General features: G+C 50.2%; 9 protein-coding genes across 9 annotated transcripts; 4 read left to right on the top strand and 5 right to left on the bottom strand.

The window, feature by feature from the left end:
• Nucleotides 1-271: 271 nt before the first annotated feature.
• On the bottom strand, nucleotides 272-1,348 carry GT037_007159 (uncharacterized protein; the record flags this gene model as incomplete). Its single annotated transcript, XM_038932206.1, has 1 exon — nucleotides 272-1,348. One exon carries the CDS (start codon nucleotides 1,346-1,348, stop codon nucleotides 272-274), a length of 1,077 nt encoding a protein of 358 aa, XP_038784694.1.
• Nucleotides 1,349-2,514: 1,166 nt separating this feature from the next.
• On the bottom strand, nucleotides 2,515-4,164 carry GT037_007158 (cytochrome p450; the record flags this gene model as incomplete). The annotated part of the gene is made up of 1 exon (XM_038932205.1): nucleotides 2,515-4,164. One exon carries the CDS (start codon nucleotides 4,162-4,164, stop codon nucleotides 2,515-2,517), a length of 1,650 nt encoding a protein of 549 aa, XP_038784693.1.
• A 754-nt stretch (nucleotides 4,165-4,918) lies between these two features.
• GT037_007157 (uncharacterized protein) lies at nucleotides 4,919-7,083 on the top strand (the record flags this gene model as incomplete). The annotated part of the gene is made up of 6 exons (XM_038932204.1): nucleotides 4,919-5,141; nucleotides 5,189-5,641; nucleotides 5,692-5,884; nucleotides 6,136-6,605; nucleotides 6,659-6,868; nucleotides 6,932-7,083. 6 exons carry the CDS (start codon nucleotides 4,919-4,921, stop codon nucleotides 7,081-7,083), a joined length of 1,701 nt encoding a protein of 566 aa, XP_038784692.1.
• A 61-nt stretch (nucleotides 7,084-7,144) lies between these two features.
• On the bottom strand, nucleotides 7,145-8,735 carry GT037_007156 (cytochrome p450 protein; the record flags this gene model as incomplete). Its single annotated transcript, XM_038932203.1, has 4 exons — nucleotides 7,145-7,237; nucleotides 7,291-8,419; nucleotides 8,478-8,533; nucleotides 8,586-8,735. 4 exons carry the CDS (start codon nucleotides 8,733-8,735, stop codon nucleotides 7,145-7,147), a joined length of 1,428 nt encoding a protein of 475 aa, XP_038784691.1.
• Nucleotides 8,736-9,342: 607 nt separating this feature from the next.
• GT037_007155 (uncharacterized protein) lies at nucleotides 9,343-10,068 on the top strand (the record flags this gene model as incomplete). Its single annotated transcript, XM_038932202.1, has 1 exon — nucleotides 9,343-10,068. The coding sequence occupies one exon, from the start codon at nucleotides 9,343-9,345 to the stop codon at nucleotides 10,066-10,068; it is 726 nt and encodes a 241-aa protein (XP_038784690.1).
• A 1,072-nt stretch (nucleotides 10,069-11,140) lies between these two features.
• GT037_007154 (general substrate transporter) lies at nucleotides 11,141-13,008 on the top strand (the record flags this gene model as incomplete). Its single annotated transcript, XM_038932201.1, has 5 exons — nucleotides 11,141-11,569; nucleotides 11,650-12,117; nucleotides 12,173-12,376; nucleotides 12,442-12,655; nucleotides 12,734-13,008. 5 exons carry the CDS (start codon nucleotides 11,141-11,143, stop codon nucleotides 13,006-13,008), a joined length of 1,590 nt encoding a protein of 529 aa, XP_038784689.1.
• A 247-nt stretch (nucleotides 13,009-13,255) lies between these two features.
• On the bottom strand, nucleotides 13,256-14,688 carry GT037_007153 (fad nad-binding domain-containing protein; the record flags this gene model as incomplete). The annotated part of the gene is made up of 3 exons (XM_038932200.1): nucleotides 13,256-13,881; nucleotides 13,937-14,551; nucleotides 14,601-14,688. The coding sequence occupies 3 exons, from the start codon at nucleotides 14,686-14,688 to the stop codon at nucleotides 13,256-13,258; spliced, it is 1,329 nt and encodes a 442-aa protein (XP_038784688.1).
• A 776-nt stretch (nucleotides 14,689-15,464) lies between these two features.
• GT037_007152 (uncharacterized protein) lies at nucleotides 15,465-16,647 on the top strand (the record flags this gene model as incomplete). Its single annotated transcript, XM_038932199.1, has 4 exons — nucleotides 15,465-15,555; nucleotides 15,610-16,275; nucleotides 16,338-16,472; nucleotides 16,520-16,647. The coding sequence occupies 4 exons, from the start codon at nucleotides 15,465-15,467 to the stop codon at nucleotides 16,645-16,647; spliced, it is 1,020 nt and encodes a 339-aa protein (XP_038784687.1).
• Nucleotides 16,648-16,746: 99 nt separating this feature from the next.
• GT037_007151 (uncharacterized protein) lies at nucleotides 16,747-26,477 on the bottom strand (the record flags this gene model as incomplete). The annotated part of the gene is made up of 12 exons (XM_038932198.1): nucleotides 16,747-18,091; nucleotides 18,147-18,554; nucleotides 18,969-19,110; nucleotides 19,374-19,508; nucleotides 19,561-19,601; nucleotides 21,460-23,610; nucleotides 23,668-23,834; nucleotides 24,144-24,497; nucleotides 24,877-25,286; nucleotides 25,336-25,817; nucleotides 26,187-26,358; nucleotides 26,414-26,477. The coding sequence occupies 12 exons, from the start codon at nucleotides 26,475-26,477 to the stop codon at nucleotides 16,747-16,749; spliced, it is 5,871 nt and encodes a 1,956-aa protein (XP_038784686.1).
• Nucleotides 26,478-26,877: the final 400 nt, after the last annotated feature.

Here is a 26,877-nt window from a genome sequence, read left to right as displayed (position 1 = left end):
TCCCTACAGAGGGGCAGCACTTGGTGTATTGAAGTGACGTCAAGAAGGCCTTCGAGGGACGAATTGTGACGTCGACTCCAATGTGACACCCCGATGGTATCTATTGAAACCGGTTTTAATACAATTTTCACCTACGATCTAGCAGCTACCGAGCGCCCTAAGTCGTTGCTGAAGCCGCGACTACTGATATGGAAGCCTAGAAACAATGTATGAGTGCCACTTCAAGGAGACCTTTTACGTGTGTTGATTGGTATTGCTACGTACGCATGTACTAAGTCGAGATGCTGACATCATGTTTCTCTGCTGCCTTCTTCAACGCCTCTTTATCAAGCGGTCTACTTTTATCTGGCACAAGGGTGCCCTCGAACTTGCCACCAGCATCCGCGATCAGCGACTCTAGTCCACTTCCGCTCGAATATGCCCAGAAGCGGTTGTATCGGTCGAGGAACTCAATCGAGATCGTAGTGCCAGCCGGAACAAAAGCTGTCTCTCCTGCTCGAATGACATTCGCACTCCCGTCAAGAGTGACGTTGATCGCTCCATCTAGAACATGATATACCTGATGAACCTTCATGAACGCGAATGGCCTACTCAGGACCGAGTTTGCCAATCGGTTACTTGACTCGATAGCTGTAGCCGCAAAATTCCCCGTGGGCGACTGAGTTTGCTTAGTGGTGATGAAAGGCCTGCTTAGCACACCCTCGAGTAGATGGCACGGTCCTGTGTTCGCCTTGAGATAGTACTCCTTTCCAGGCTCATCGGGCAATTTAGAATCCTCTTTCTTTGTCAAATCGCTGACTTCCGCACCCTGGAATCCTGGTTGAAAGACGACGTCGTACCTGTCCTTGATTTCCATGATTCGAGATCCAACTAACTCTCCTATGTCGCTTATATCAAACTCATCCGCAACAACACCATCATACTTTCTACAGATCAGCCGAAAGAAGTCAACCCATTGTCCAGGGGTGACTATCCCGATCGATTCGTTGTTTCCATCATCGATGAGCTGCGGTTGGTGCACGACCTTAGGGGGAACGTAGCAAAAATCTCCCGGACTAAGAATTTTACAGCGATTTCCCGCCCAGACTTTTATGTGTCCACGTGTGCACATGAAAACATCGTGCGCCAGATTATGATAATGGAAGCCTGGAGCGTCCCCATGGGTACCATCGTACCCGAACACAGATATTAGGCCCGAAGTCTCCTTGGCACTGGCGAGTAGACGTACAGTAGCCTTGCTGCCAGGTATCATCATGGTATCGCCTTCGTATGCGGGAATGATATATGGTGAGGGTCTTCCAAGCGGTTCTTGCACGCGTGGCATGCTAGAAGATTGGTGAATGTCCATTCTGTCAAGCGTTTGTTTGAGTGGAAGATTTGAGCTCGTTATAGCGGTGATGGATAAAATAAATTCCACAAGCGATGGCTTCTAAGGTAAGTGTAGTTGGTCTTGGTCTGTGTGAATAATGAATCTCGGGGAACATGGGGGATGCACCGTTCATAGTGATAAATACTTCGGATCGGAGCATAAAGAGTGGCGAGCGCGACCCGATCCGGCCCTTCGGATCGAAGCATCCTTGAACATACAATAGTCGGATCGGGAACGAGTCTGTACCCCAGATTTTAGCAGAAATGAGACGCGTTCCTCGATGCTTCGGGGGCCGTAGTTTCCTACCTAGTGCGCTCCTTGTTGGGTGTATCAACAATCAACCATTTTGGTATAGGTGAGCGTAACGCAAATCCATACTGGCAGCAAGCCGCTTTTAAGATTCTCACTCACTCCCGAAATTCAGCAAACGTCGTGCACATCTAGGTGCATTAGAACTATATCCTTTTCTACGAATTTGATCTATCATTTTCACATGATCCTTGGGGGTATCTGGTGCAGGTGTAGTATCTGCGTACGGCCGCTCAGGAAACTCCGGGAAAAGTGGGGTTAGGACGTATATCCTGTAGTCCGCTGTTTACTTAGCCTCGGCCGAGCTGTGATGAGATTGCCGTCCACCGTAGCCGCTGATAATGACGGTCTCTTACCAGGAGCGATGTGCAAGGATGATGTACGAGGATAGTGGCATGGTTTGTGATACGGCAGCCTCCATCGCATCTTTGAAAGTAGCCTTCAAAGCATCTAGACCACACGCTATGTACACTATACCTAGAAGACTTCAAGATCTTGAACGCAGTAATATGCAACATGTCGCTCATTCAAATCAGACTGAAGAGCTTACATGAGGAATGAACTCACAAAGATGAAGCATTTAGAGCTGCGATTACAATAGAACTATTTTTGTGAACGAGCATGTCACCAAATCCGAGTAAGCCATCGTAACGCAGATGTATGACGCGTGCCTTTGCTCTTGGAGATTCGAAATTACTTCTTCCAGGTAGTCTATAGGGCTGCTGGTACATGGATACGTTGGAACAGCTATCGGGTAGTATCTGCTAAGACAACTATAATGCTTGCATTGATTACAGCAGGTGCGCATCGCACAGCCATTATAAATGGCTTGCCCTTCAGAACTTCCAAGACCATCCATCATGGTTCAAAGGCTCCATCGCAGGATGTGCAGCTTCTGCTTTCGCGTACTCCTTTTCAATGATCTTTCTCTTCGCCTCACTACGAACCTTCAACATGACAGGCATGTGCTCTCCTGGATTTCCTGGCATATCTCCAGGGAAATCCTTCGGGTCGAGTGGCAACTTGGCGTTTGGCGCTGGCACAATCTCAAACGCCCACACTAGACGCATGATCGCAATTGCCAGTGAACGTTCGGCGACATGATACCCGGGACAGATACGCCGCCCGGATCCGAAAGCGAAGTGATCGCGGTCTTTAACGTTAGCAGAATTCTTGCTTTGCTCGCTATTCGTCAAGTCTCCCTCGTATCGCTCAGGCCAGAAGCGATCTGGGTCGACATGTCGGCCCGGGTCATGCCCAATGGCCCACGAGTTGAGATGGATACGAGAGCCGGCAGGCAGACGGACGCCATTGTAACTCAGCTCCTTGGTAGTCATGTGTGGATGGCCGAGTGCAACAGGTGGGCGCCAACGCCAGAGCTCCTTCATCAGGTAGCGCACGTAAGGGATCGACTCGAGGTCTTCGTAGATTGGCAGGCGGTCTGCAACTCCAACTACAGCTTCGATCTTGCTGAGTGCCTCGGCCTGAACAGCGGGAAATCGCATCATGGCCTCGAGAAAAGACCATGATGACATTTTCGAAGTATCTGCAGCGCCGATAATGAGCATGAAAGCTAGGTAAGCGGCCTCAGATCGGTCTTCAAATCCCATGTTCTTCTCATCCTGCAACACACGAGCTAAGAAAGAATCGTTGACTCTGCCTGCCTTAATGGCCTTTTCAACTCGCTGCAGGCGCTCGATGGACCATTTCATGTTATCTTGAAAGAGTGCTCTTGCCTTTTTCTCCCAGGGCTTGAGAAAAAGGGGCAATCCGTCCAATATTGGGAGTATATCGACAAGGTGAGATCCAGAAAGTGTTCCTAAGATCTGTTCTAATCCGCTGCGGAAGATGTATTCAATCACTGGATCTTTCTCGTCTGGGATATCCATGCCGAATGTTTGACTGGCGAATGCGCTGTACGTATACCGGCCAATTTCGTTGAAGAGCTGAACACTGTTACCGGCTAGATTGTCATCACCGGCGACTTGCTTCAGAAACTTTGCAGTTTCAAAATGCAGGTAGTCGAGACCAGCATCGGCGCGCGTGACACTGGTCATACCTTGCAAGATCACCTTCCTCTGGTGTTTCCACCTTGGATGGCTGGCACTTAACAGAAGCACGTTCTCTTGATTGCATATCTGTTCGTTGCTAACGATCCAACGTGGACGCTCCGATGTCGTGGCAGATGCTTTATCGAAGATAGCTTTGACAGCTTCGTCACTATTGATGAAGTACTGAGTAAAGGGCCCAACTTGCAAACGAACGATCTCGCCGTGGTCGCAAGCATACTGGCCGAAAAGTAGGTGTAGGGAGCCCGTCTTTCCGGATCTGATAACATCGACCGCGTTTCCCAGTAGTGGCAAGCCTGGTGGTTTCGGAGGCAATGGCAGCTTCCCCCTATCTTGAAGCCAATGGTGCACCCATGATAGCAGGTAGAAAACCGGAACTGTCAACAAGGCCAATAATGGAATCGGCAAGAAGGCCATGATGATAATCTTGCTAGTTACATAACTTCCATCTCACGGTTGTGACCTCTTTAAATTGCACTGACCGATGCGACGTTGTACGAGCAAGAGCGGACCCAGATCTACCGCCTTAGACCATTCGGCCATCGTTCCGCATGGACGGACTTTGCAAGCAAGAGCTGTCAAGGTAGTATGCGGGGGAAGTACGGGATGTGGAGAGCGGAATCGGGATCTTCGGCATCCGCAATTCCCGATCCGTTGTCACCATCACTTAGTGTTCCGACAACCAGAACTCACGATCTTACCCGAACTTGCTCAACGAACTTATGCTGTAAAGGCATCCGAAAAGATGGCCACTGAAGATACCGTCATGCCAGCAGCGGCTGTGACGGCCAACAACAATCTGTATGGAGAGTTGTCATCACCTCAAGCGCTAGCTCCGACGAGGGGAAAGCGTGTATCGCTCGCATGTCAAAGTTGCAGGTCTAGAAAGACCAAGGTAAGATTCATTGCTTCGGGAGCCTTGGCGTTTCATAGGCCAGTTTATTCTTGTATCATTTGTTGACCCATGGCGTTATCAGTGCGATGGTATACAGCCTGCTTGCTTGACGTGTCGGCATCTCGGCATCGACTGTGTATATGCGAAAGAATCCCGAAAGGCCGGTTCCAGAAGAATAAATGGGTATGCGTCTAGAGCTCAGCTTGGATGAAAACTGACAGCAACAGTCGAGCTCAGGCGATGCACAAAGTCAGAAAACCGCAACATCAGTTGCATATGACGACCGGATACTCAATAACGACCCCTCCTGATGATACCGTGGACATTGTAACCCAGCGCCCTGATACGATCCATAGACTACGTGCTCACACCGAAGCAAGAGATACTGGCAATATCGATCCTGACACAGCTGGTAACATCTCTGAACAAGAAGCTAGTGAGGAGGTTCACGCAGCACAGGTTTTTCAGGATCGGCACACATCTGAGTTTGGATACTTCGGTGGGTGATGAACTTTCACCATACGAGCTCTCTAACAATATGCATAGGTTTGTCTTCGAACCATGCATTTTTCCGATCGATATCACGTTGCTTCAGACGCTTCTTGCGTGGTGCGCCGCCACAGCATGATCGAATCCAATCACTGACAACTGAAGACTGGAGTGAGGTCAACACATCAGAAGCACGCCAAACAAGTAGCCCCAGGAACGACTCCGTGGCAACATTACCAGCTATTTCAGAGTCATTCTCCATGCTTGACCGCTTCATAGCAACCAGCGCAGGTGCCTTTCCTTTCGTTAGTAAAGCGATCTTGACATCATCTCTCAAGGAACTGGCCTTTGGGTCTCGGAAGTCGAGATCGACAACGAAGCGAGCACTTGTCAACATCATGTTTGCATATTCGTGTTTGGCGATTGAAGACCCTCAGTGTGACATGTACTTTCAGCGGACCATACAATGTCTGACCCCTGAAACTCTCCGAGGCGCAAATCTGGAACTCAGTGAGTCATTATTCTTTCGTTTCTTCATCAAGTATTGATAAGTCCCTTAGTTCAGGCATTACTGCTGGTGACAAGCTATCAACAGCAACAGCAGATGCCCGTCAGCAGTGGAACGTACCATGCCTTGACGGTAAAAGCCGCGTTTCAGCTCGGTCTGCATTGTCCTTCCAGTTACAAGGAAGTTTCGCCATCAGACTCGGAATTGAGAAAGAGACTATGGTATAGTTTGATCAACCAGGATAGGTATCTCATCACCAATAAGCTTTCCTCCGACTACAAGCTAAGCAACTTAGGATGCTTTCTATGTGCCTTGGCAGACCGTGTCTGATTCCATCACAGCACATATGTACGCCTGAACTAAAAGACCCGAGACAGACTCACCACGTGTCATCACTCGAGCATGAATATCGAGTGGAATGTCTTCTTCAGCACAAATATCAAACGTGAGGCTCCATGGTCATTCTTGCGAATTCTGAACTAACAACGATGCAAAGCGATCTGTACAGTATCATCGCGGCCATGCTCAGCGACATTTACCAACACAACATTGGGAGGGATTCATCTTTGAGCACGTGGTCTTTGCTTGCATTAAGATTGCAATTGTACCAGCGATTTGAAGAATGGCGCCAACAACTCGACCCTCGTCTAAGGCTCATCACACCACAAGATGTTTGCACCGTCCTTACATCCCAGATCGATGAGAATCGATTCAGAATATCCCTGACAGTACATTACTACCGCGCTTTGATCATGCTTAATGGACCGATCATTGAAAGGTTGCTGGGCATTAGTGTCAGCTCCTCCAGCTTAGATGAAGCTGCTCAATCTCTCTTCGAGCAATGTGTACCGACCATCAAGAACGATCTTGTTGTGCTCGAGAACTTGAATCAAATTATTTCCATCATTTCACAAAGCGAAGATTTCATTAACCACAACAACGTCCGATGGATGTCCAATCATGCCTGTAAGGACCGGCGTTATGCGGCGATCAGATACGGTAACATTAACGAGAAGCAGGTTCGATACTAGCCATGCATCTTTTCTGTCTTGCACTGCTTTTCCACATCCGCCCTGAACTTGAAGCGAAGACTGTCACTCGAACATCTAGAATCAGAGAGCTACTGGGACAATGCCTTGATAACATGAAAGTACTGCAACGAACTAGTATACTGTTTCGGAAAGCTCGTGAAGCGCTCGAGGTCTTCACCCAAAAGCTAGATTCAATTGGTAAGTCGTTCAGCTCAACAGCAGCTACCTCTAGTGTACATTGTCTAACGCCGAATTGATCAGGCCTTAGAGAGCTGCCTACATCTGGCGCTTCCGCATCTGAGATTGGAGCACCCTGCACTTCTGCTCCTAGGCATTACGACTTCAGTATGAGCACCGACTTCTTTGGACAGTCTGAATTCGACTTTCTGCTGGGAGACGGATTTTATTGCTAAGCTTACAACAATCATCGGTCGACAAGTCTATGCCGTTGCGATGACACTATTTCAAGTTTCTTTATCTCAACTTAATGCGCACATTGAAGTTCTTTCGATGCACAAAGAAGGCATTCTTCAAATACATTGGTTCTTGGCTTTCATCAATCTCGATCTATGACCAATGGTGTTAGCGGAGCACCGGGAAAGTGTATCTGAAACGCTTACCTCAAATTTCCTTAGAAAACTGGGAACGATCTTGTATGTTTCTAAGAGGCTGATGTTTCTTCCTATGCATGTTCTTGATCCTGCTCCGAAATGAAACATACTGGATTTCATCTTCGCGATCTGTGCAGCATCGGCACCTTCACCCTCGAGCCACCGTTCGGGTCGAAAAATATTCGCGTCTTCGCCGAAGGTCTCCTTGTCCTGATGCAGAACCCATGCATTACAGCCAACCACGACTCCTCCAGGCACATGATGCCCATCTATAGTGGCACCCTGTGGGGACGTGATACGTTCGAGAAGCAAGCCAACAGCTGGGTGCATTCGGAAAGACTCAGTAATGACAGCGTCGAGGTAGACGAGCTTCTTGGCAGCGGAGAAAGGAATAATATCTGCCGCACCAGTACTATCTTGGGGGGATGCAAAAGCACCTGAATGGTGTGCGTCATCGATCTCCTCCATTAATCTCCTGTATACGCGTGGATTCTTCAAGAGGTAGTAGAATACGCCAGACAAGCTGATGGAAGTGCTGTCAGAGCCAGCAATAATCAAGGATGCGCACATAGCGGTGATTCGATCATCAGTCAGAAACTCCGGGTTCTTATCCTGTGATTGCAAGAATCGTTGGAGAAAGGTGATACCCATCTCGCTGGGAGGTTTCCCTGCTGTATATTGTGTTTGATTAGCCGATACCTCGTCTTGCCTTGCCAAAGCAAACTTGATAATCGCCGCGTTAGGGCTAATTGGCCAGAGACCTATACTCTCGAGGAATAGTTTGATTGGGTTTTTGACAAGGACACGATCCCACCAGGGATTTTGGCCTACTACAGTGCCATAGTCTTGGAATGAATCCACCGTAGCGATGATGTCTGCGACGTCTTTGTTCTCTTGGACGAAACCAAGTCGCTTGGACCAAGTGATCTCCCCAATAACGTCGAATGCGAAGTACTGAATCCAGGTTGATAACGGACAGATATCCTGTCCTTTGACGTAAAGCTCTTCTGTACGCTTTAGCCAATAAGATGAACAGCTGTTCACAAGCGGTTCGAAATCCAGCAGTGTTGATAAAGCGAACGCATGGTTGACAGAGCGTCTCAGGCGAGCATGATAAGTTTCTGACCTTGTCGAGAACCTGAAAATGGCGTATGTAAGCATCTAACACCCCAAGAATGGGTCGTATTCGAGCTCACAGGTTGTAGACAATGCTGCCTTTTTTCAGGACAGCAAAGACGTCGTAATATCCACTCTGGCGCTGATCAGTTCCATCTAACTGGGCTACTGGTGCCGTCAAAACTGACCTTCGTAAATCCTTTATTCAGTCCGTATATGTCTTGGATAGCAGATGGCTTGCCGAACGACAAGACGTTCGGTCCAACTCGGACGACGTCGCCATATTTCGCATGTAAATTGCGATATGTAACATGTGTGTCTCGCTTGTATACATCCATCGCACGCCATATGTTCGTTAATGACGCCAAAAAAGGCCCAGGATATTTGCTAAGACCTTTCTGAAATCTTTGTGCCAATAGGTAACAAATCAACGAAGCGAAAAAAACAGCGCAAGTAGCCAACATCTTGAAAGGAACCAAAGTCTTCGATGCTATGACAGTGGCACACAACTAACGAATTTAGAGTGAGGTCCATATGATGTTTAGGAGAATATATAGCGGCTACGACCGCACGATCGTTGGGTTTGACGGACGATGACTTCAACTCGATAACAGCATCAACGGGTCGGGTCGATGGCTAGATCAGTTTCGATCCCTAGCCGCCGGCAGTGGTTGTGTCAGTTTCCAGTTCGAGCCGATGGTTGAGCCGAACTGACTTCCGAGCCGATCGGTAACAAACAACTGGCCAGCTCGCGTTCCGAACTCTAGAGAAATGCTGCTATCACGCGTCGGATCATCGGCGCAGTATGTAGAACGTAGTAACGGGATCTTAGATGATACCCGGCCAAGTGCTTAAAAACCCTTGAACATCCGAAGCTGCCCGTTCTCCTGGATGACTCCACCAGAACCTCATATCCGCAGCAACCTCAATTCGTACCACACGATCATGTCTTCAGTTGATCGCCACACCTTGCCGAACGGCTCTCGACCCGTCGAAGCCGTCCGAAACAATGGGCCCGACGATTTGGCATTGCAGCGCTGGAAATTACGCGAGATGGCTGAAGGATGGCCCATGTACCGCGATGCATGCGAATGGGAGAACTTCGATTCTATATTTCACGACGACGCACATATCTACACTACATGGAGCGGCCGCGTGCATTACAAGAAGTTCTTCGAAATCTCCAAAGCAGGCATGGATAAAGGCGCCTTCATCATGCATAGATGTGTCGGAGCCAGTACTGACATTCGACCCGACGGTACTCGGGCTGTAACGAAGCTCAAGTCTACTATCACCCAGCGCTTCACCATCGACGGTTGCGAAGTCGATGTGGAGTGTGACTGTCGCTTCTGCTACCTGTGGGAGAGAAACGACGCTGGCGAATGGAAGGCTAGGCTTGTACGGCATTGGTACGAAAAGGACAAGATGATCCCGGTGAATCCGAATAAGGTCCCTGTTTTGGATGAAGCAAGATTGGCGACTTATTCGCCCGGCTATAAAATGCTTGCTTACGGTCAGGAGGAGACGATGGAGGGTATCAAAGTCCTCCACGGCATGCCAGGACATCGCCGTGAAGATGCGGGAACACCTTCTCGTGAGGCGCACGACAAGCTGTATTTCCAGTGCAAGAAGTGGCTGGACGGAGAATCTCTTCGGGCGGAGGACTTTTAGACCGGTCTCCTGAGAATCAATGTACACATTCTAGTTGCAGAGCAACGTGCTGTTTTTTTGTTTTCGTGGGTAATGTAGTGGTGTTTGACGGATAAGCACAGGCGTGCTCGAAGAGGCCATCGCCAAGTCGGATCCCAGGGACACAAGCGCGCCCCACCGCCTCAGGCGTGAACTCGTACCATCCGCTTCCTGATTCTCCATCATTCTCCACATCGTCCGCTTGCGATGGACTGCTACTAACCATCTAGACTTACGCCACGCCTTTCTCATCTGACTCCAATCCGGTGCGAGTACAATCCGTTGACTCCGTTGTGCATAACTGCGAAAGTCGGCAAATGCAGATCCTTGCCCTACTGCACGGGGAAGAACAAGATCAATGTCGCGCGGCATTATCAATCCGACCACGCGGTATTACCGTCTTATAACCCTCCCTTTGTTGATTATGGAACCATAGGTGGTATTGTATGGCATGCTCACAGCTAGGATATGCTTTCGACTGCACCTACTACACCTTCAAGTCCATTGCGTTATCTGAGCGATCGCCAAACCAAGGTATACATCATGCTGATGGTGAGTAACAAAAACCAACGATAGTTTTGGCCGGCAGCAGTACAATGGTAGGAAAACTACTGGTCTCCTCTCCACCCCCACTCAACATTTACCTTGCATCGTGACAAAAGCCTAATGCGCGACTTGAAAACGAAAAGCACAAGCTTTCATTACCCGACAATGGCTCGAAGCGTCGTTAGTCGAAACGCCACCTCCGCACTCCACACTTTAGACTCATGTTCAAGTCCGGGGTACGACAGGCTAAGCATTTGGAGGCACTATCGGCAGATATTGCGACAAGGGGGTCGACACATGGATAACGATCTGCATATCAGTCTGGGATGAAGTGCACATGCAACCGTGAAGCAAGAAAGCAGAATCTCCAATCTCTGGGAGGTGGAGCCAACACCCAAAATCCAGCCTTTGCTTGATATCACCTATCCCCCCGATTTAGCATTGCAAAAACAACAACCACTACTTGCATCGCGTTCTTGCTTATATCGAACCGTCAACAACAGCTACCATGCCCGACCTAACCTCCAGCCTCCTCTCCAACTGGAAATGTCTAGCAGCATGTACTCTCGTCTCCATGTCCCCCTTCCAATACGGCATCGACTTTGGCGCCATCGGCGGTCTACAAGCCATGCGCGGCTTTCTTGAAGTCTTCGGCCACCCAGACCCCACCGTACCAACCGGCTACAACATTTCTACAGAGCGCCAACAGCTCATTTCCTCGTTGATGACGCTGGGTGCTTTCCTCAGCTCCTCGTTCGCCGGTGTCTTGGCAACGAGACTGGGGAGGAGACAGTGTCTTTGGATGGCCAGTGTGCTCTGCTGCGTTGCGAATATCGTCATGATGACTACGACGAGTATGGGGGGTTTGTACGCAGGGAGACTGCTGATTGGTATCGCGAATGGATGGTACATGACGTTTTCGCAGTTGTATATCCAGGTTCGTTTCCTTATCCTTGGTTTCTCTCTCTCTCTCCCACCTTCTTTTCCACACTTTCGTTGACGAAAAAGGGATAACAGGAATCTGCACCGGCGCGCTACCGCGGTCTCATGATCTCCGTCTTCCAGATATGGACCTCGGTTGGCACACTCATCGGGACCGTCATCGACAACGCGACACACGACATGCAGGGTCGTAACTCGTACATCATTCCGCTTGGCACCATCTTCATCGTCCCGTTCTTCATGTCCATTGGCATGTTTTTCATCCCCGAGTCGCCGCGTTGGCTCATCCTGGTGGACAGACCAGCACAGGCAGAGAAGGCACTACTCTGGATGCGTCCTCATCCCGAAAGCGTACCCGGAGAAGTAGCAGAGATCCAAGCTGCCATTGACGCGGAAAAAGCCGTCAAGTCAAGCGCGAATTTCTTGGATATCTGGAAGGATCCTGTGGATCGGCGACGCACGTTATTGGCTATTGCGGCGGTATCGACGCAGGCCGCATCTGGTGCCATGTTTATGATTGCGTACGGAACGTACTTCTTCCAGGTCAGTAACCCGCGCTTCATTGTTCTTTGACCTGGTGATGACTGACAGGATGTAGATGGCCAATGTCGGAAGTCCTTTTATGAACTCGTGCATTTTGACCTCGGTGGGTGTCCTCGTCATCATGGTGAACAGCAGCGTCATCTCCAAAATCGGCCGTCGACGCGTTTTTCTCATGACTGGTCTTTCCATCTGTGGCGTTACGCAGCTAATCATTGCGGCTGTATACCATGTCCATCCTGGGACTACCAGCACGGGAAAAGTAAGAGTCGTCTTTTTTTTCTCTCCAAGCATCAATCTAGGTTCCTTCACTAACTTTTGCACAAGGTCATCGTTGGTCTTTCAGTCGTGTACATCATAGGCTACAACGGCATGATCGCCGCCTACGCTTGGCTCACCGGCGGAGAAATCCCATCGCAGCGTCTCCGTTCCTACACTTTTGGAATCGCATCTGCTGTTGGCTTCGCAGGTGCCTGGCTTGCCACTTTTACAGCTCCCTACTTTATCAATCCCGAGTCGCTAAACTGGGGACCCGAGTACGGTACGTTCAGCGATTTCCCCCTCTCACACATAACCTCCACATTTCCAACGAAGCTTACTGACATGCTTTTCTTTGCAGGCTGGATCTGGGGCCCGTCTTGTTTCATAACCGTCATCTGGGTCTACTTTTACCTCCCCGAGATCAAGAACCGCACGCTCGAGGAAATCGACGAGATGTTTGAAGCTAGGCTCCCTGCGCGCAAGTTCAGAAAGTATGTTTGTACCGGGAGGGTGTTGGCTGGTGATGGGAATGAGAAGCTTGGTAGTGAGAGAAGGAATAGCGAGAAGGATGGTAGCGAGAAAGATCAGGTTGTACACCAGGAGGTTGTTGATGTAGGGGAGAAGGGCGCATGAGCTGGGAAGGAGATTGTCATGAAGGTGTGAGAGATTTTATGTCACGGTGACTAGAGTCACAGCTTGAGGAAATGATAGCTGAGCACATGGAATTGCAAGATGTGTACTTTGACTGTTTATCGTTTGAATGCTACTCCTCTGTTTAAGCCTCTCATCATGTACCGGCGTTCTCGCCATCCTTCCCACACACCACACCTAGCAAACCCAACCAAAATCGGCGAAAATACGATACTCTAATGCCGTCCATCTACGCACCAACACGACACTTCTTTATCGCCTCATCCCCCATCTCCTCAGCATGCTTCTCCGCATCATGCTGAAACACCCAATCCTCCCTCGGAAACTGAATGAGCGTAGGATCCTTCTTCACCTTCTCCCAATCCGTCTTATGCCACATATCCCTCGTCGTCTCGCCCGTCTTCTGCACCGCCTTGACACGGTCGTACCGTAGATCCTGATACGCCCTCAGCGCACCTTTAACATTCTCCTTGCCAGCCTTCCGCAGCAACACGGCAAGCGTCACGCCATCTTCCAGCGCCTGCGTCGCACCTTGCGCACTCGTAGGTAGGAAAGGGTGTGCAGCGTCGCCTAGCAGGCAGATTCGGCCGTGGCCTGGTGCGGAGCCATAGCCGCTGACCCAGTTGGGTAGTGGGTCCCGGTACACGAGTTTCCAATCTACGAGTTTCTCTTCGGGCGTCTTGGACACGATTTTCCAGCACATGGGGTCCCAGCCTTCGAGCACGGTTTTGACGTCTTTGAGGTAGCCGGGGAAGGACCAGGATTCGTCAATGTCGTGCGAGTCGCGGTGGGTGAGCACCCAGCAGCAGTCTGTGCCGTTCTTGATGGTGCTGAAGAGGAAGTGGACGTCTGGGCCTAGGATGGTTGTTAGTATGAGATTAGGTTCGAGAGGAGGGGAAGATAGGTGTACCGATCCAGCCGTTGAAGGTGTCTCCGTTGTCGCAGAATTGCTTGGTTTCCGGGTCTGCCATCATGTCCTTGTTGCTGAACCATGCTCGCCAGACGGCATACCCACTGCTCTTCGGCTTGTCTTCGTATCCCAGCACCAGTGTTCTGGCCTTGCTCCTGACACCATCACTCGCAACCACAAGATCACCAGCGACCCTCGTCCCATCCTCCAGCACAATACCCGCTTCCTTTTCATCCTCCCAGTACTTCTCTACCCTCTGCCCCAGATTAATTTCCACCCCAATCTCCTTTGCGTAATTGAACACAATCTCGTGCAGCTCGCCGCGGTGTCCGTTGAAGTTTGGCGCCTTTTCGTCGCGTGGCGGCGTCTTCTGGTTTATGACTATCTCGCCAGTGTCCCATTTGTGGATGTTGAAACCGTATTCGGTAAGGTCGATGGAGATGCTGCGCATGTCGCGTGCGACGCGTCCGTCGCTCCAGCGCGCAAAGATGCGACCGGCGTTGGGGCCAAAGGTTATGATGTCGCCGAGGATCTTGAGCGAGGGGAAGGATTCGTAGATGACGGGGGTGTGGCCGTGGCGGATGCATTCTATGGCTGCTGTGAGGCCGCCGAAACCTGGTCGTGGTTGTTAGGGATTGTATGTAGTAGGTAGTAGGAGATGTACCTGCGCCGATGATGATGACTTTGATGCCAGTCTTTGGCTTCGCGCCATTAGTGACGGGGCCATTGCCATTGGTCTCTAGAGAAGACATGCTGGGTAGTTTGGTGTCGTCGATTCTCGCACGGAGTGGCATACGCGACTTTGATAGAGCGTCACGACCAGAACAGGAGTGACACAACGCGCTTGGTTGCGAGAAAAGGCTCGAGGTGTCTGAACGCGTCGACCGGGTATCCGTTCGCGCAGCGTGGGGCTTGGCCAGCCTGCATCTACCGACGATATGGCAGTGTACCCATAGCCTCAGCTACTTCATCCAGGCGAGATGATACCGATGGCCGAGGGTGCAGGCGTGGGTCGTGGCGCCATGGGCTTGCAGACGTTGGACGCTTCTCGCGGCATGTCTTCTCCGTGGCGTGGATTCGTATCATTGGGGAGTGGATCGACGTATCTGCCGGGTAAAGAGTGTTGACGCGTGACGCGAGGTTATTGGGGTTGTGAAGGGAAGCATGTCCCTGCCCCACATCGTGTTAAACCTCCCCGCACTGTACCCCGCAGCCTCCATTACAACTGCGCCTTGCCATTTCCGGATGGACCCCGTTCTGAGAGTGTGATGCAGTAGACGCTGATGTGAGTCTGAAGTTGGCATGCATCCTGATGCCAGAAGACAAAAGTAGCTGTGATGAAGCTTGGGCCCTCTGTCAAGGGGTGACGCGAACCGACCTGCGAATTACGAGGGAGAAAGACATGGTGGGGCGGGCATGATGTAGCCCTGTTGATATCGTTCCAAATCTATAAGCCTACAGAAGGTATCATATATCAAAATTGATGTCGATGGATCTGCTGGACATTGTGAAGGTACCATATGCCACCATGTCGACCTTGACACATCCAGAATGGAACCAGGAGACGGGTGGCCTCGAAGTCGCGAAGGCGTTCGCTGACCAGATTCGAGGGAAGAGTGGTAAGAAGCCTGGTACCGTCACACTCACGAGATGCGGAGTTGATAGAACAATAGTACTCATCACCGGTGTATCACCCGAAAGCATTGGTTCTTCCATAGCCCTCTCCATCGCTTCCCAGAACCCAAAGCTCGTGATCCTCGCCTCGCGCACCAAGCACAAACTAGAACAAGTACTTAAGAACGTCCAGAATGCCTATCCAGACGTCGCACTCAAAATTGTTCTCCTCGATTTGATGTCCCAAGAATCTGTCAGAGCCGCCGCGAAGGAGGTCTCGCAGTTGACAGGCCGCCTGGATCTGATCATCAACAATGCAGGTATCATGACACCAACGCGCCAAACGACCAAAGAGGGCATCGAGGGACAATTTGGCGCAAACCACATTGGCCACTTCTTGCTCACCAATCTGCTCATGTCTCAACTTTTGGCTTCGGTATCGTCTTCAAAGGAGGGTGCAACACGCGTCATCAACCTCACTTCCCTGGGCCACCGACTCAGCGCAATGCGCTTTTCCGATTACAACCTGGAGAAGAGCAATGAGGAGGTTCCTGAGGCAGAAAGACATGTGCCATTACCCCCGGCGTTTTCAAAGACGGCAAGCGATGGGTATAACGGGTATGTCGCGTACGGACAGGCGAAGACGGCGAATATCTTGTTCTCCGTGGGTATGAATGAGAAGTTTGGAAATCAGGGTGTGAAGAGCTATGCTGTTCATCCTGGATGTGAGTACTCCGCTGCGACAAGACTGTTTGGTCGTTCACGAGGGAGCTTGCTGACGGTTCAGCCATCTGGACTGGTCTCAGTCGCGACTTGGATGCAGATGGTGAAGCTGCGATTAGAAAGACGAGCCCGTTCTGGAAGAACCATGATCAAGGGGCTGCGACGGTACTAGTCGCGGCACTAGACCCTGCTTTGGACGGTAAGTGCATACTTGATCGCGCTATGGGCGTGCTGACACAATGTCAGAGTCGAAGGGCGTTTTGCTGCATGACTGTCAGATGTGCGACGCCATGCCGTACGCGACCGACACGAACTTAGCCGAGCAACTGTGGGCGCTGAGTGAGAAGTTGATTCAGAGTAGCTTCAAATTGTGACGGGTCTGTTACATTGAGTACGAAATAATTTAGCGGACATAGTGAAGAAGAGAAAGGCACGGTTGCCGGGGTAGGGCCCTAGAACAGGAACAGTCAAGCCTAGCAAACAGCGACCAGAACGGCTGAAGGAAACCTGTGCATGACCTGCGCCTCTTCCACATCTTCCGCCAAGCCTCTCACATGCTGCAGACTTCTTTGCGTGTCGTCATGATCATAACCCAACTTCTTTTTGCGTGCCTCGTACAGGCCTCTCGCGATGCCAAGGGCTTTGGAGAATTTCCCCAGATGCTGCAGGAGAATGGCGCGAAACTCAAGAGCTTCCAACGCCTCAGGATGCATCACACCAAACTTCTTTTCAAGTAGCGGGAGTGCGAAAGCGACTACAGATTCTGCCTCGTCGAACTTGCCCTGGTCGTGCAGGGCAGTCGCGAGATTTGTATGCGTCTTTAGCGTGTCTGGATGCGATACTCCAAGTTTCTCCTGGAAGATAGCCAGAGCTTGGCGGTACAGTGCCTCAGCTTGCTTGTGGTGACCCTGTTCATTGAGCGTAATAGCGAGATTCGCTTTGCTCTTGACGGTCTCGTGGTGGTGTGGGCCCAAGATTTGGTGGCGCTTTTTGTACACGTAGCGATGGCTGTGCTCAGCCTCGTCGAGCTTGCCCTGGAAATGAAGCGCGATGGCGATGTTGCTCCTTGCCGCGATAACGAATAGATCGTCGGCCCCGTAGGCTTGGAGCCAGCCTTTCAGTGATCTATCGAACAAATTCTCCGCTGTTTCATGCTCTCCTTGACTGAGTAGAACAATTCCGAGGTTGTTTGCGCTGATCAACGTATCAGGATCATCGCGTCCCAATATCTTGCTCTTCAAACGAAGGGCGCTTTGGTGGTGACGTATTGCCGCGCGATTGTTACCCATGGTATGATACATCAGCCCTAACCCATTGACACTGTGTAGAGTGCAGATATCCGATCTTCCAAGAGATTTTGTTCGAGAGCGATGCAGGCTATGAAGCATCGGCAGGGCCGTGTCGAGTTCTCCGCGTAATGTCTGTGCAGTTATCTCTTTACCGCTCAGTGTCGTGTCCGTCTCGAAGTAGGCTGGCAGCACATCTCGAGACCACGCCTTGAATGTAACAAGAAGGTACAAGACCCGCGAATAACACCCGGTCATCATGAGATACATGCAAAAGCGGACCGTCAGAGCTGCTGTCTCTGCGAAGGTAAGTGGGTCTGCTGGATATTGCATTGTAGTCTCCAACACCTCGGAGACTTGCACATGGAGATCATGACCACGCTGAAGATCCTGGAATCGGGTAAAAGGCACGTCGAACTCGATACTGAGGGTGCGCAAGACTGTTCTGATGTGTTGTAGACGTCCTGATGATGTTTCGAGCTTTGTACGCACGCTCGGTTTTGGTTGAGTTGCATTTCGACTGAGATTGACCCTAGTAAGGATGTGTTAGCTACCGACGCTTTTAAAGCAGCTCAGGCAGAACTTACATAGTGATATACGATGCAAGGATGTTGAAATTGTTTCTATACGATGACATGATCCGTTCCACCTCCTCTTCTTTCCGCATGACAAATACTGTCCCTGATGCTTTTGAACGTTTCTGCGAAAGCATGTACTTCCGGCATGCTGCAAGTAAAGTATGTAGCCTTGCAGCGTCTTTGCGACATTGTCCTAAGAGTTGAATAGTGCTTGGAGTATGGTTGCGGATTGAGCAGTCGATATCGTCGATAAGGTTTGTCATCAGAAGAGCTTGATCGATCCAGTTATCGATCTTATCCGCCGTATGACGTATGTTATGCGACAAGGCAGAAACGGTGCTGACTGATACAAAACCATAATGGATCAGCTGGGTGAGGGCAGCAGCGCCACCGAGTACTGCCAGCACTTCTGCCATACTAAAATCCCGTGGGTGACGACGATGTCTGATGTTCAGAGCCAGATGCCGAGGTGGGAGGCATATTAAGATTGAACAAAAGTGAGGCAACGAGGCAGACCAGGACGGTATGGCTGACACTCGTTTGGAAGGGTGTAGGTCCAATCAGCTGTGACGGTGTAGCCCATTAGATACGACGTGCAGCAAGGCTGAATATGGCAGGCGTGATACCACAACAATGAGCATCTGTATTCAGTATTGGTATTGGTAGGCATATTGGCTCGTGGTAAGCTGTTCGTTTGTATCCGTCGCATCTGCGTATTCAGTTGGTTGTCTTAGGACTACTTCCCATCCTAGGAACTCAGCCAAGTGCTGTTCGAGTCGCCTCACGGATTCCCCAACGACTCTGCCAACGTTCTTTACTTTGACGTTGTACTGTACTGGGTGTATCTTCCCAAAGTCGATGCGAGATGCTGGGCTGACATCGATTTGTTCATTTTCAAGCTTGATTTCGATGGGCTCTTTGAGGCCAATCTCGCCTTCGTACACCACAGCTTGGTGACCCTGGCGGACTACCGCTGCGTGTTCATTAGAATTCACGCCCGGCTTGAGAGTTGCACGGCCGGAATAGGTGCTAATTCGCAAGCAGTAACAGAACTCTCTTTTAGGTTTCACGACCACAAATCTAGTCTGTTTCGTGAAGGGTTGCCCTGTGGTACCGTCTGGTTCGGACCAGAGTACCATGAAAATTCTTCCTATCTTGAAATAATTGCGAGGGTTGCGGACCACCTCGTAGCCTTACAGGATTAGCAGTGGTAAGTGTGTTTTTAAGGCAACTTACCAAGCTGGCCTGTATCTAGTGGTAACAAAGAGCCTGGTATTTCTGCATTCGTTTGATACGATGATTGCGACGTAGGTTGAGCAGATGGCGATGCGACTACAGGAGCCCATGCAAAGAAGACCCAGCTATACCCGTCTATACAGGTGGTCAGCCCACAGGTAGCTTTTGTGGAAAGAGGCATACTCACCATGATGATCCCAATAATATCTCTGGTACTCGTCACTCCATCTAGTGATCAGCCATTTGTTGAAGGAAGGGTTCCATTGCGGCTGGGGTTGAGACATGTTGCTCGTGGTCTTCGGCAACACGATAGGTGTCAGCGATCGGAAGTGAGGAATTGGCGATTGGATGACTCAGCCCCCACCAAACTTCGCAGAGCAGGCTGGAGCGTCACTGCGCCTCGCTGTTGCCTGGAGTTGGGGTATATATATTGCGCGCGCGCTACAGTGACCAAGTGTTGGTAGACGCTCCAGTTTTGTTACCTGTAACGGTCGCAACTTCTCTCCCTCAACGACGAGCGTTACCCTGAATTATACCTTTGTGCTGGACCTAAGTGAAGCCTCTTTCCACGCCACTCACTGTTGTGCTCACCGGCTGGTTCATCTATTCATTCGTCCTACACATCGGGCTGCAACGCGGTGCAGCCGCCCAACGTCGCCAGATTGCCTGTAACACAACCTATACCTGACAAGCACATGTCGAACCTTCTGTCCGGCCTTTGGATGAGCCAACTCTTTTCGGTAGGCTTACTATTGTGTTGTGCCTCGTCATCGGGCACAATCTTGTCTGCAGGTTGTTTTGACGATGCTTAGGCTACGCGCCTCTCGACGCGCGACGATGGACACGATCTGACCGGGTCGGCGTGGGCGCCCGCGCTTCCGCTTGCGCCCAAGACGCGATGCCCGCAACCTCCAGCAGCGCAGCATTCCACACTCATCTCACTAACAAGTCGCTTCATTACAGCCTCCAAGAATGGTTTTCATCACACGTTGTCTGCTGTTCTTGAGAAGGTGAACCGACTCTTGCTTTTTGTTTCCAATGTTATCGACGCTTCTGTATCTACTACAGACCTTTGTATTCCATTCCTGACAATTTCTTTCCTTTTGTTTCATCCTGACGAATGCACTCTGCGAGTGCGTCTTGTACATAACAACATTGCGTCTGCTTCTACTTACCCACAGCTTTACCGTCGAGCCCTCGAATGGGAATGGTTCACTACTAACATCCCAAACTCACTTACATCACATCCAGCGCCAAAGCCACACCCAACTGGGCTTCATCAAAGTGGTATCTTCAAGATCACATCCGCAGTCACCAGTTTTGACACTTCTCGGATCTACAAAGCTCGCGGCTCGCGCAACCAGAGAGGAAACAAGCCGCCACCACGTCCTGCACCTAATCCGTACCCAACAGGACCACATCAAAACAGTATCAAGAGACCTAACAAACCACCCCCGCGCCCTGCGCCTAACCCATATCCGACTGGGCCACATCAGAACTAGGTTCGTTACAGGTTGAATCCAGGTGCGGAGGTAAACTAGTTATGACTGGGCTTATCCAAGCATGCGCTAATACCTCCAGGACCCCTTCTTGGTATCCTTTCTCACATGCTTGACTAACAATCATAGATGACAACGGCAATATCTCAATTGTCGCATACAGTCACTTCCTCTCGTTCAACTATCCTACGCTCTGCACATCGTGTATGACCCTGGCCGTAAGACGAATGCCGTTTGGTGGATAGACACTCGTTTGGATTGGAAGTTTTGATGGAGAAGGGGATGCTCTTGCTGTTGGTTACTTGCATAAATGGACACTCGTTTATCTTGAATGGTTGCTTGGAAAGAGGGGCAAAAATCTATGGACTATCCTTGCAGAGAGGATGAAGATATACGTCACTTCCTTAGGCTCACTTGCTTTGATCCTCACATCTACGTGCTTCTATATGCTTGTACCTATAAAGCTTGATTTTGAACTAGCTCAGCGCCGAAAAGATGGGAAAGCCGAATGTGGGAGACCGACTGCGAACGTCGCGATACCACATATTTCGCTATGAGACTTGTATATAACTTACACTCACACCTACAACATGCAAGAGATAATGATGTGAGAGTCTTGCCCACTCGCCACTAGCTCTGCTTCCAACTCCGCCAGGTACCTCCGACTGTCCATAGTGTCTGGATGGTTGTCGTCCAACATCGCTTTCTGCATATCATAAAGCAATGCCATCATCTCCATCGCCTCCTCGAGTCTTTCTTGCCAATGCAAGAGCGTAGCCAGATAGTGTATTGTCTTGAACGTTTCCGTATGACCCTTGCCATGCTTCTCTTCCAATGTATCAAGAACTTCTCGTATCAGCGCTTCTGCTTCTGCAAATTTGGACTGCCGGTGTAGAATGTAGGCAAGGTTGCGAAGAGACTTGATGGCCTGCGGATGTGACGGGCCCAGTTCTGCTTTGTATGTTTGGTAGATGTCGTGAAGGAGCTGGACTGATTGATCGTAACGACCTTGTTCCTGGAGCGCCAGTGCTAGATTACCTTTGCTCTTCAATGTATCTGGGTGTGTCGAGCCTAGGGCGACTTCTCGACCTTTTAATGCAGCCTCATGTAGCCGCCGAGCTTGTTTAGACCGTCCTTGTAGCCCCCTGAGGACACCAAGATTGCTCTTACTGACGAGAACATCGGGATGTGAATCTGGAAGCTTTGCTTGTCGTCCGCGCAACGCCTGGACAAAATAGATCTCCGCTTCTTCAAAGTTTCCTTGGCTTTCCAGTGATAGCGCAAGATTATTGAAAGTGAAGAAGATTTCTAGGTCACACGGCCCGCATACGATACGCTTCAGCTCCAGCACTTTGCGATGACAACGCTCCGCCAAAGAGAACCGACCTTGCTCCCATTGATACAAGCCAACATTGTTGAGGCTATGAAGAGTGTCCAGGTGATCTTCTCCGATAGTGTAGATCTGCGATCGGAGCACCTCTCTCGTAATAGTTTCCGCAGTCGTAAACTCCCCGCTTCCATAATAAGCAATGCCGATCTTGCTGCAAAGTCTGTCGGAGGCAGTGACAAGCTTTTGCACACTGATTGGAGCCCAGGAGATGAATCGAGAGGACGCAGCGATTGCTTCGTATGGCTTTCCCTGGTTAATCAGAAGTTGGCACAATATTGTTGACAGTTGAAAGGCGAGCTTAATTATGCCTGGCGGGAACTCTCGTTCAGGAGCAAGTGTGGCGACGGCTGTTAACACTGAGGCTATGTGTGCATGTTTCTTCTGGGCCAAACTTGTTGCATCCATGCGTGGTGCTTCGAGTTGGGCAACGAATTGGAGAGCGGCTGCCAGAAATCGAGCACGGTTGGGGCTGCAAAGCAGCTGACCTCTAGCGGTGTGCTTCACGAGCTCTGGCATCTTCCATCTTGTGGTTCGCGTGATGGGCTTGAGAAGCGAATATGCTTTGAGGATGTCTATCGCTTCTCTTCTTGAGTCCGTGTTCGCAAGAGATAGAATGAAGTCGTCTGGTAGGTCTGAACAATCCAAGCTCGAAAGGACGAAGAGCATCGCAGGGACATCTTCGTTGCAAGTTGCAAGGGATTTGAGCGTGTATATGCGGTCATGATCTCCTTGACGTACCGCTCTGGGATGCGGAGGAACTGCCGTTCCGTCGAGTAGCGCAGTCAGGAACGACGCATCTTGTTCCAAGAGCGCGAGAAATCTTGTTAGCCGGGTACCGGTAGATGCTATGTATATTCCAGCGCTTTTGATCGCTAGCGGATGATACTCGAGCGTTTCCACTAAACTCGTGGTGGGTTCTCCATCCCAAGTACCTGCCCCGATGTACGAAAGCAACAATTGTTGCGCATCTCCTTCGGACATGGTAGGCATATCGATGATATCTGCCGGGTGCGAATAATGTAATGCGATTCGGCGACTACGGGTAATGAAGAGGATGTGATGATCGCGTGTCGGCCGCAACAAGTTCTCTAGAATCGTGCTGGAGGTTGAGTCTACATCAACGTTGTCAATGATCAAAAGGCGTTTAGCTAAGATAGGTGATCTCATCCAATGTATCACAGCAGCGGTCAAAGCTTCTGTCGTATCGTTGGCGATATCTCTGATGCCATCGATCGCGCGAAGCCCTGTAGTCAAGGTTTCGCCGGTAGTGGCATCGAGCCAGAAGATGGATAAGTCTGATGTTTCTTCATGAATGCGATGCGCTAACTCGATTGCTAGATCGGACTTCCTGAAGAGGAGTTAGTAAGGATAGTTACCATAGCTACTATAGGAAGAGCTGACGTACCCTAGTCCTCCGAGGCCATGTATGGCGGTAAGAGACTGCGCTGTTTGTTTGATCTTCGTGAGGAGCTTCTGAAGTTGATCTACACAGCCGATGAACATCATGTTGCGCGTGGTAGAGGCTGCGGGCTGATTGAGGAGTAATGATGGCGCGCTGGTCGTTGACAGGGCCTAGATATTGTTTATAATTAGCTGTCAAGCATGACATAACAACGAGCTACTTTGTCAATTGAGATGATGGTCTCAGCAAAGAAAGGTGACATTGATGCGCGTACAGTGTGAGCGACCAAAGTATTGGTTGAAGCTGAGGACAACTGATTATAAACAGTCGATATGCTGTTCACGTGATTCAGCCTAGTACTGTCAGCACGGCTTCTACCTTCCAAGTGAGCAAGCACTTAACGTGACTAGGTGCGAACATAATACAATACGCTGACTTATAGCTAGCATCTCTTTGTTCACTTCAGTCTCTTTCCTTACGACCCTGATGTTCTTCCACATCTTCGCTACTCTTCCATCATCGGTGTGTATCGTGGTCTTGCGCAGTTCGGATTGGACACTATTCAGATCTTCGGTAAGATGATCTATGATTGTTGAAGGGATAATATTGGTATTAAGTTGTCTATAAGCTTCCAGCGATGCGTTGGCAAGAAGCGTTGCTTGGTCGATCCAACGGCCTTGAGTAGTGGGGGCTTTGCGCACTCGTTGTGCAAAGTCTGGTATGGCATTAGCAGCACTGAAGCTGTATTTTGCAAGCTGCAGGCTCGCAGCGGCGGCTCCGATGAACTCGACCATAGTCTCACATTTCTTGGGCATACACGGACGACGTGGGCGCTATATACTGAGGGGAAATGCAGCCTAAGCCACGAAGGCTGCATACAACCAGCTCATGCGTACTATGAGAAGGGCGTTGAAGCACGCGAGGCTTCTATTTAGTCCAATCAACCATTCATTGAGCCGTCTGCCCGCATGTGTGCGCATGCTTAGTAGATCATCCCACAATCTCATTGGTCGGCCTACCTGGACCGGTGTAGCGATAATCTTCAGCCTTGGAACACATCGCTAAGGAATCGAAACGCAGAATGCTAAAACTCTTCAATGTCAAATTCGCCAATAACGGCGAAAAAGCTTCCTTTCAACTGTTTCCAATTCTCGAGCATTCCGTGAAGTATTGTTCCATTTGCCAAACTGAATCTGAGACGATCCTGCCAACCTTCCAAACTTTGACATTGTATTCCACGGTATAGATCTTTGCGAAGTTGATGCGCGACGCACGGTCGATTGGTCCCGTAGAAGTATTCTCGACCTTTATTCGCAAGGGCGTCTTGTCAAGCTTCGCTTCATTTGGCAGCCGATAGTCCACATCATCGTTTTCGGCTATGACTGCAGCGTGGTCTTGTGGATTGATTCCCGGTTTTGTAGTTGCTTGACCACCGTAGGTGTGAATGGGCAGACACAAACAAAACGTATTCTTCGGCCTGATCACCACGAATCTTCTGATTTTCACAACGACAGGCGGGCCCACTCGATCTTTGACAAAATCACCGCCAGGCTCCGGCCAGGGCACCATGAAGACGGTGCCTTTCTTGAAGAAACCGCGTGGATTCTGAACGACCTGGTAATCTGCGAGTAGTCAGTCGATGGTACTCTACCAGTGACAGATGGTACAGACCTGAAGATAAGTCGCCAGTCAAACGACTATCGAGAGCAACCGCTGATAGATGGTGCTCGGCATCTCTACGGAGGAGTAACACATCTTCGCTATCTGAATCCGGGTCTGGAATCTGAGTCGGCTCCGATATAGCATAGTTCGGCGTGCTCCGCAGATATGAGCTGCTGCCACCATAATCGTCCCGATCTTGCCAGTAAGCTACGAGTTTGTACCTATGTGACGGATGCACTATGCCGATGTCCTTGACTTTGACATTTTTCTCGATAGGATAGGTCTTGCCAAATCGAATACGCGATTCCGGCCTTATACGGACACTGCTATCCACAGGTACAACTTCGATAGGATCTCTAGTCATCCCGGCTTCCCGCTCACCAGGCAGGTAGCACGATTCTGAGTCAGTACCTGAAAGATATACAATAGCATGCTCTGCTGGATTGATGCCACTCTTTAACGTTCCCCGACCAGAATAGGTTCCAATACCGCTATAATTCATGTTAGTTCAGTATTGTTGTGCGTCGCGAATGACTTGCCATGCATAAACAAATCCATGCTTGTCTTCCACCACGACAAAGCGTCTGATGTTCGTATGCACACGTTCATTGAACCGTACAGTAGTGTAAGCATCGTCGAGAGGTTGAGCTTGATACCCGCCAGCAGCCTCGGTATACAGCATTGCGAATACCTAGAAGAGGTGATTAGATCTCAACTTTTTCAGCGATACCATTCCTTACTTTTCCCACGACGAAGAAGTTGCGCGCTTCCGTCCCTGTTCGCATGCGATAACCTGGAGAACTTAGCGTGTTTGCCAAATGACAGAGATCCGATACTGACTCGAATCTAGTAAGTCATACCACCCTGTCTGGGGTGTGCCCCTGATGGCGCCTGTCAAAGTCCCGAACTGTGGAGGTGCAGGGTCTGGCATCTGAGCCGTATAGGATCCATAGTCCTGTTGAGCGGCGGAGTCCTGTCGAGGCAGTGCTTGCGCTGTCTGCTTAAACCAGTGGTAGACCGGTCGATTACACTCTAGGGTGCGTGGGTCAGCAAGCTTCACGTGTGGAAAGGACCACTTGACACGCACCATCGTAGGTAACGTAATAATAGTCATTGTATTGTGCATTCCAGATCCAGTGGCTTGCCGACATTGCTAGATCAACGGTTCATACTAGAGTTGATGCGAGGGTGGAAGGCTTGATGAGCCTCGATTGAAGGCGCGACGCTAGCAGGGCCCGGAAGCAACAGCTGGCGATCCCGTGGTGGATGCCTGGGCACCTAAACCATCATCCCACTTCCAACTTCAACCCAACAATCCACCTATCAACCCATCGACCTATCCAGGTAGCACCGAGCACTAGTCATTAATAACATTCTGCGCGCGACCAGGTCCATCTGTACGTGCGACTACGTGCACACAGACCCGCTGGACCTAGCTGACTGTGGAGCCAGAGCACTCAGTCCCCGCTGTGGAGCTGCACCGGTGCATGCTAGTGTTACCCGTTCTCCATCGGCCAGCGAGACTTACAGCGTTAAGCCGTCGTCTCGAAT

This window comes from Alternaria burnsii (genome assembly GCF_013036055.1).
Source record: "Alternaria burnsii strain CBS107.38 chromosome Unknown 715, whole genome shotgun sequence".
NCBI classification, from domain to species: Eukaryota; Fungi; Ascomycota; class Dothideomycetes; order Pleosporales; family Pleosporaceae; genus Alternaria; species Alternaria burnsii.
This window is presented reverse-complemented; position numbering and strand designations above follow the sequence as displayed.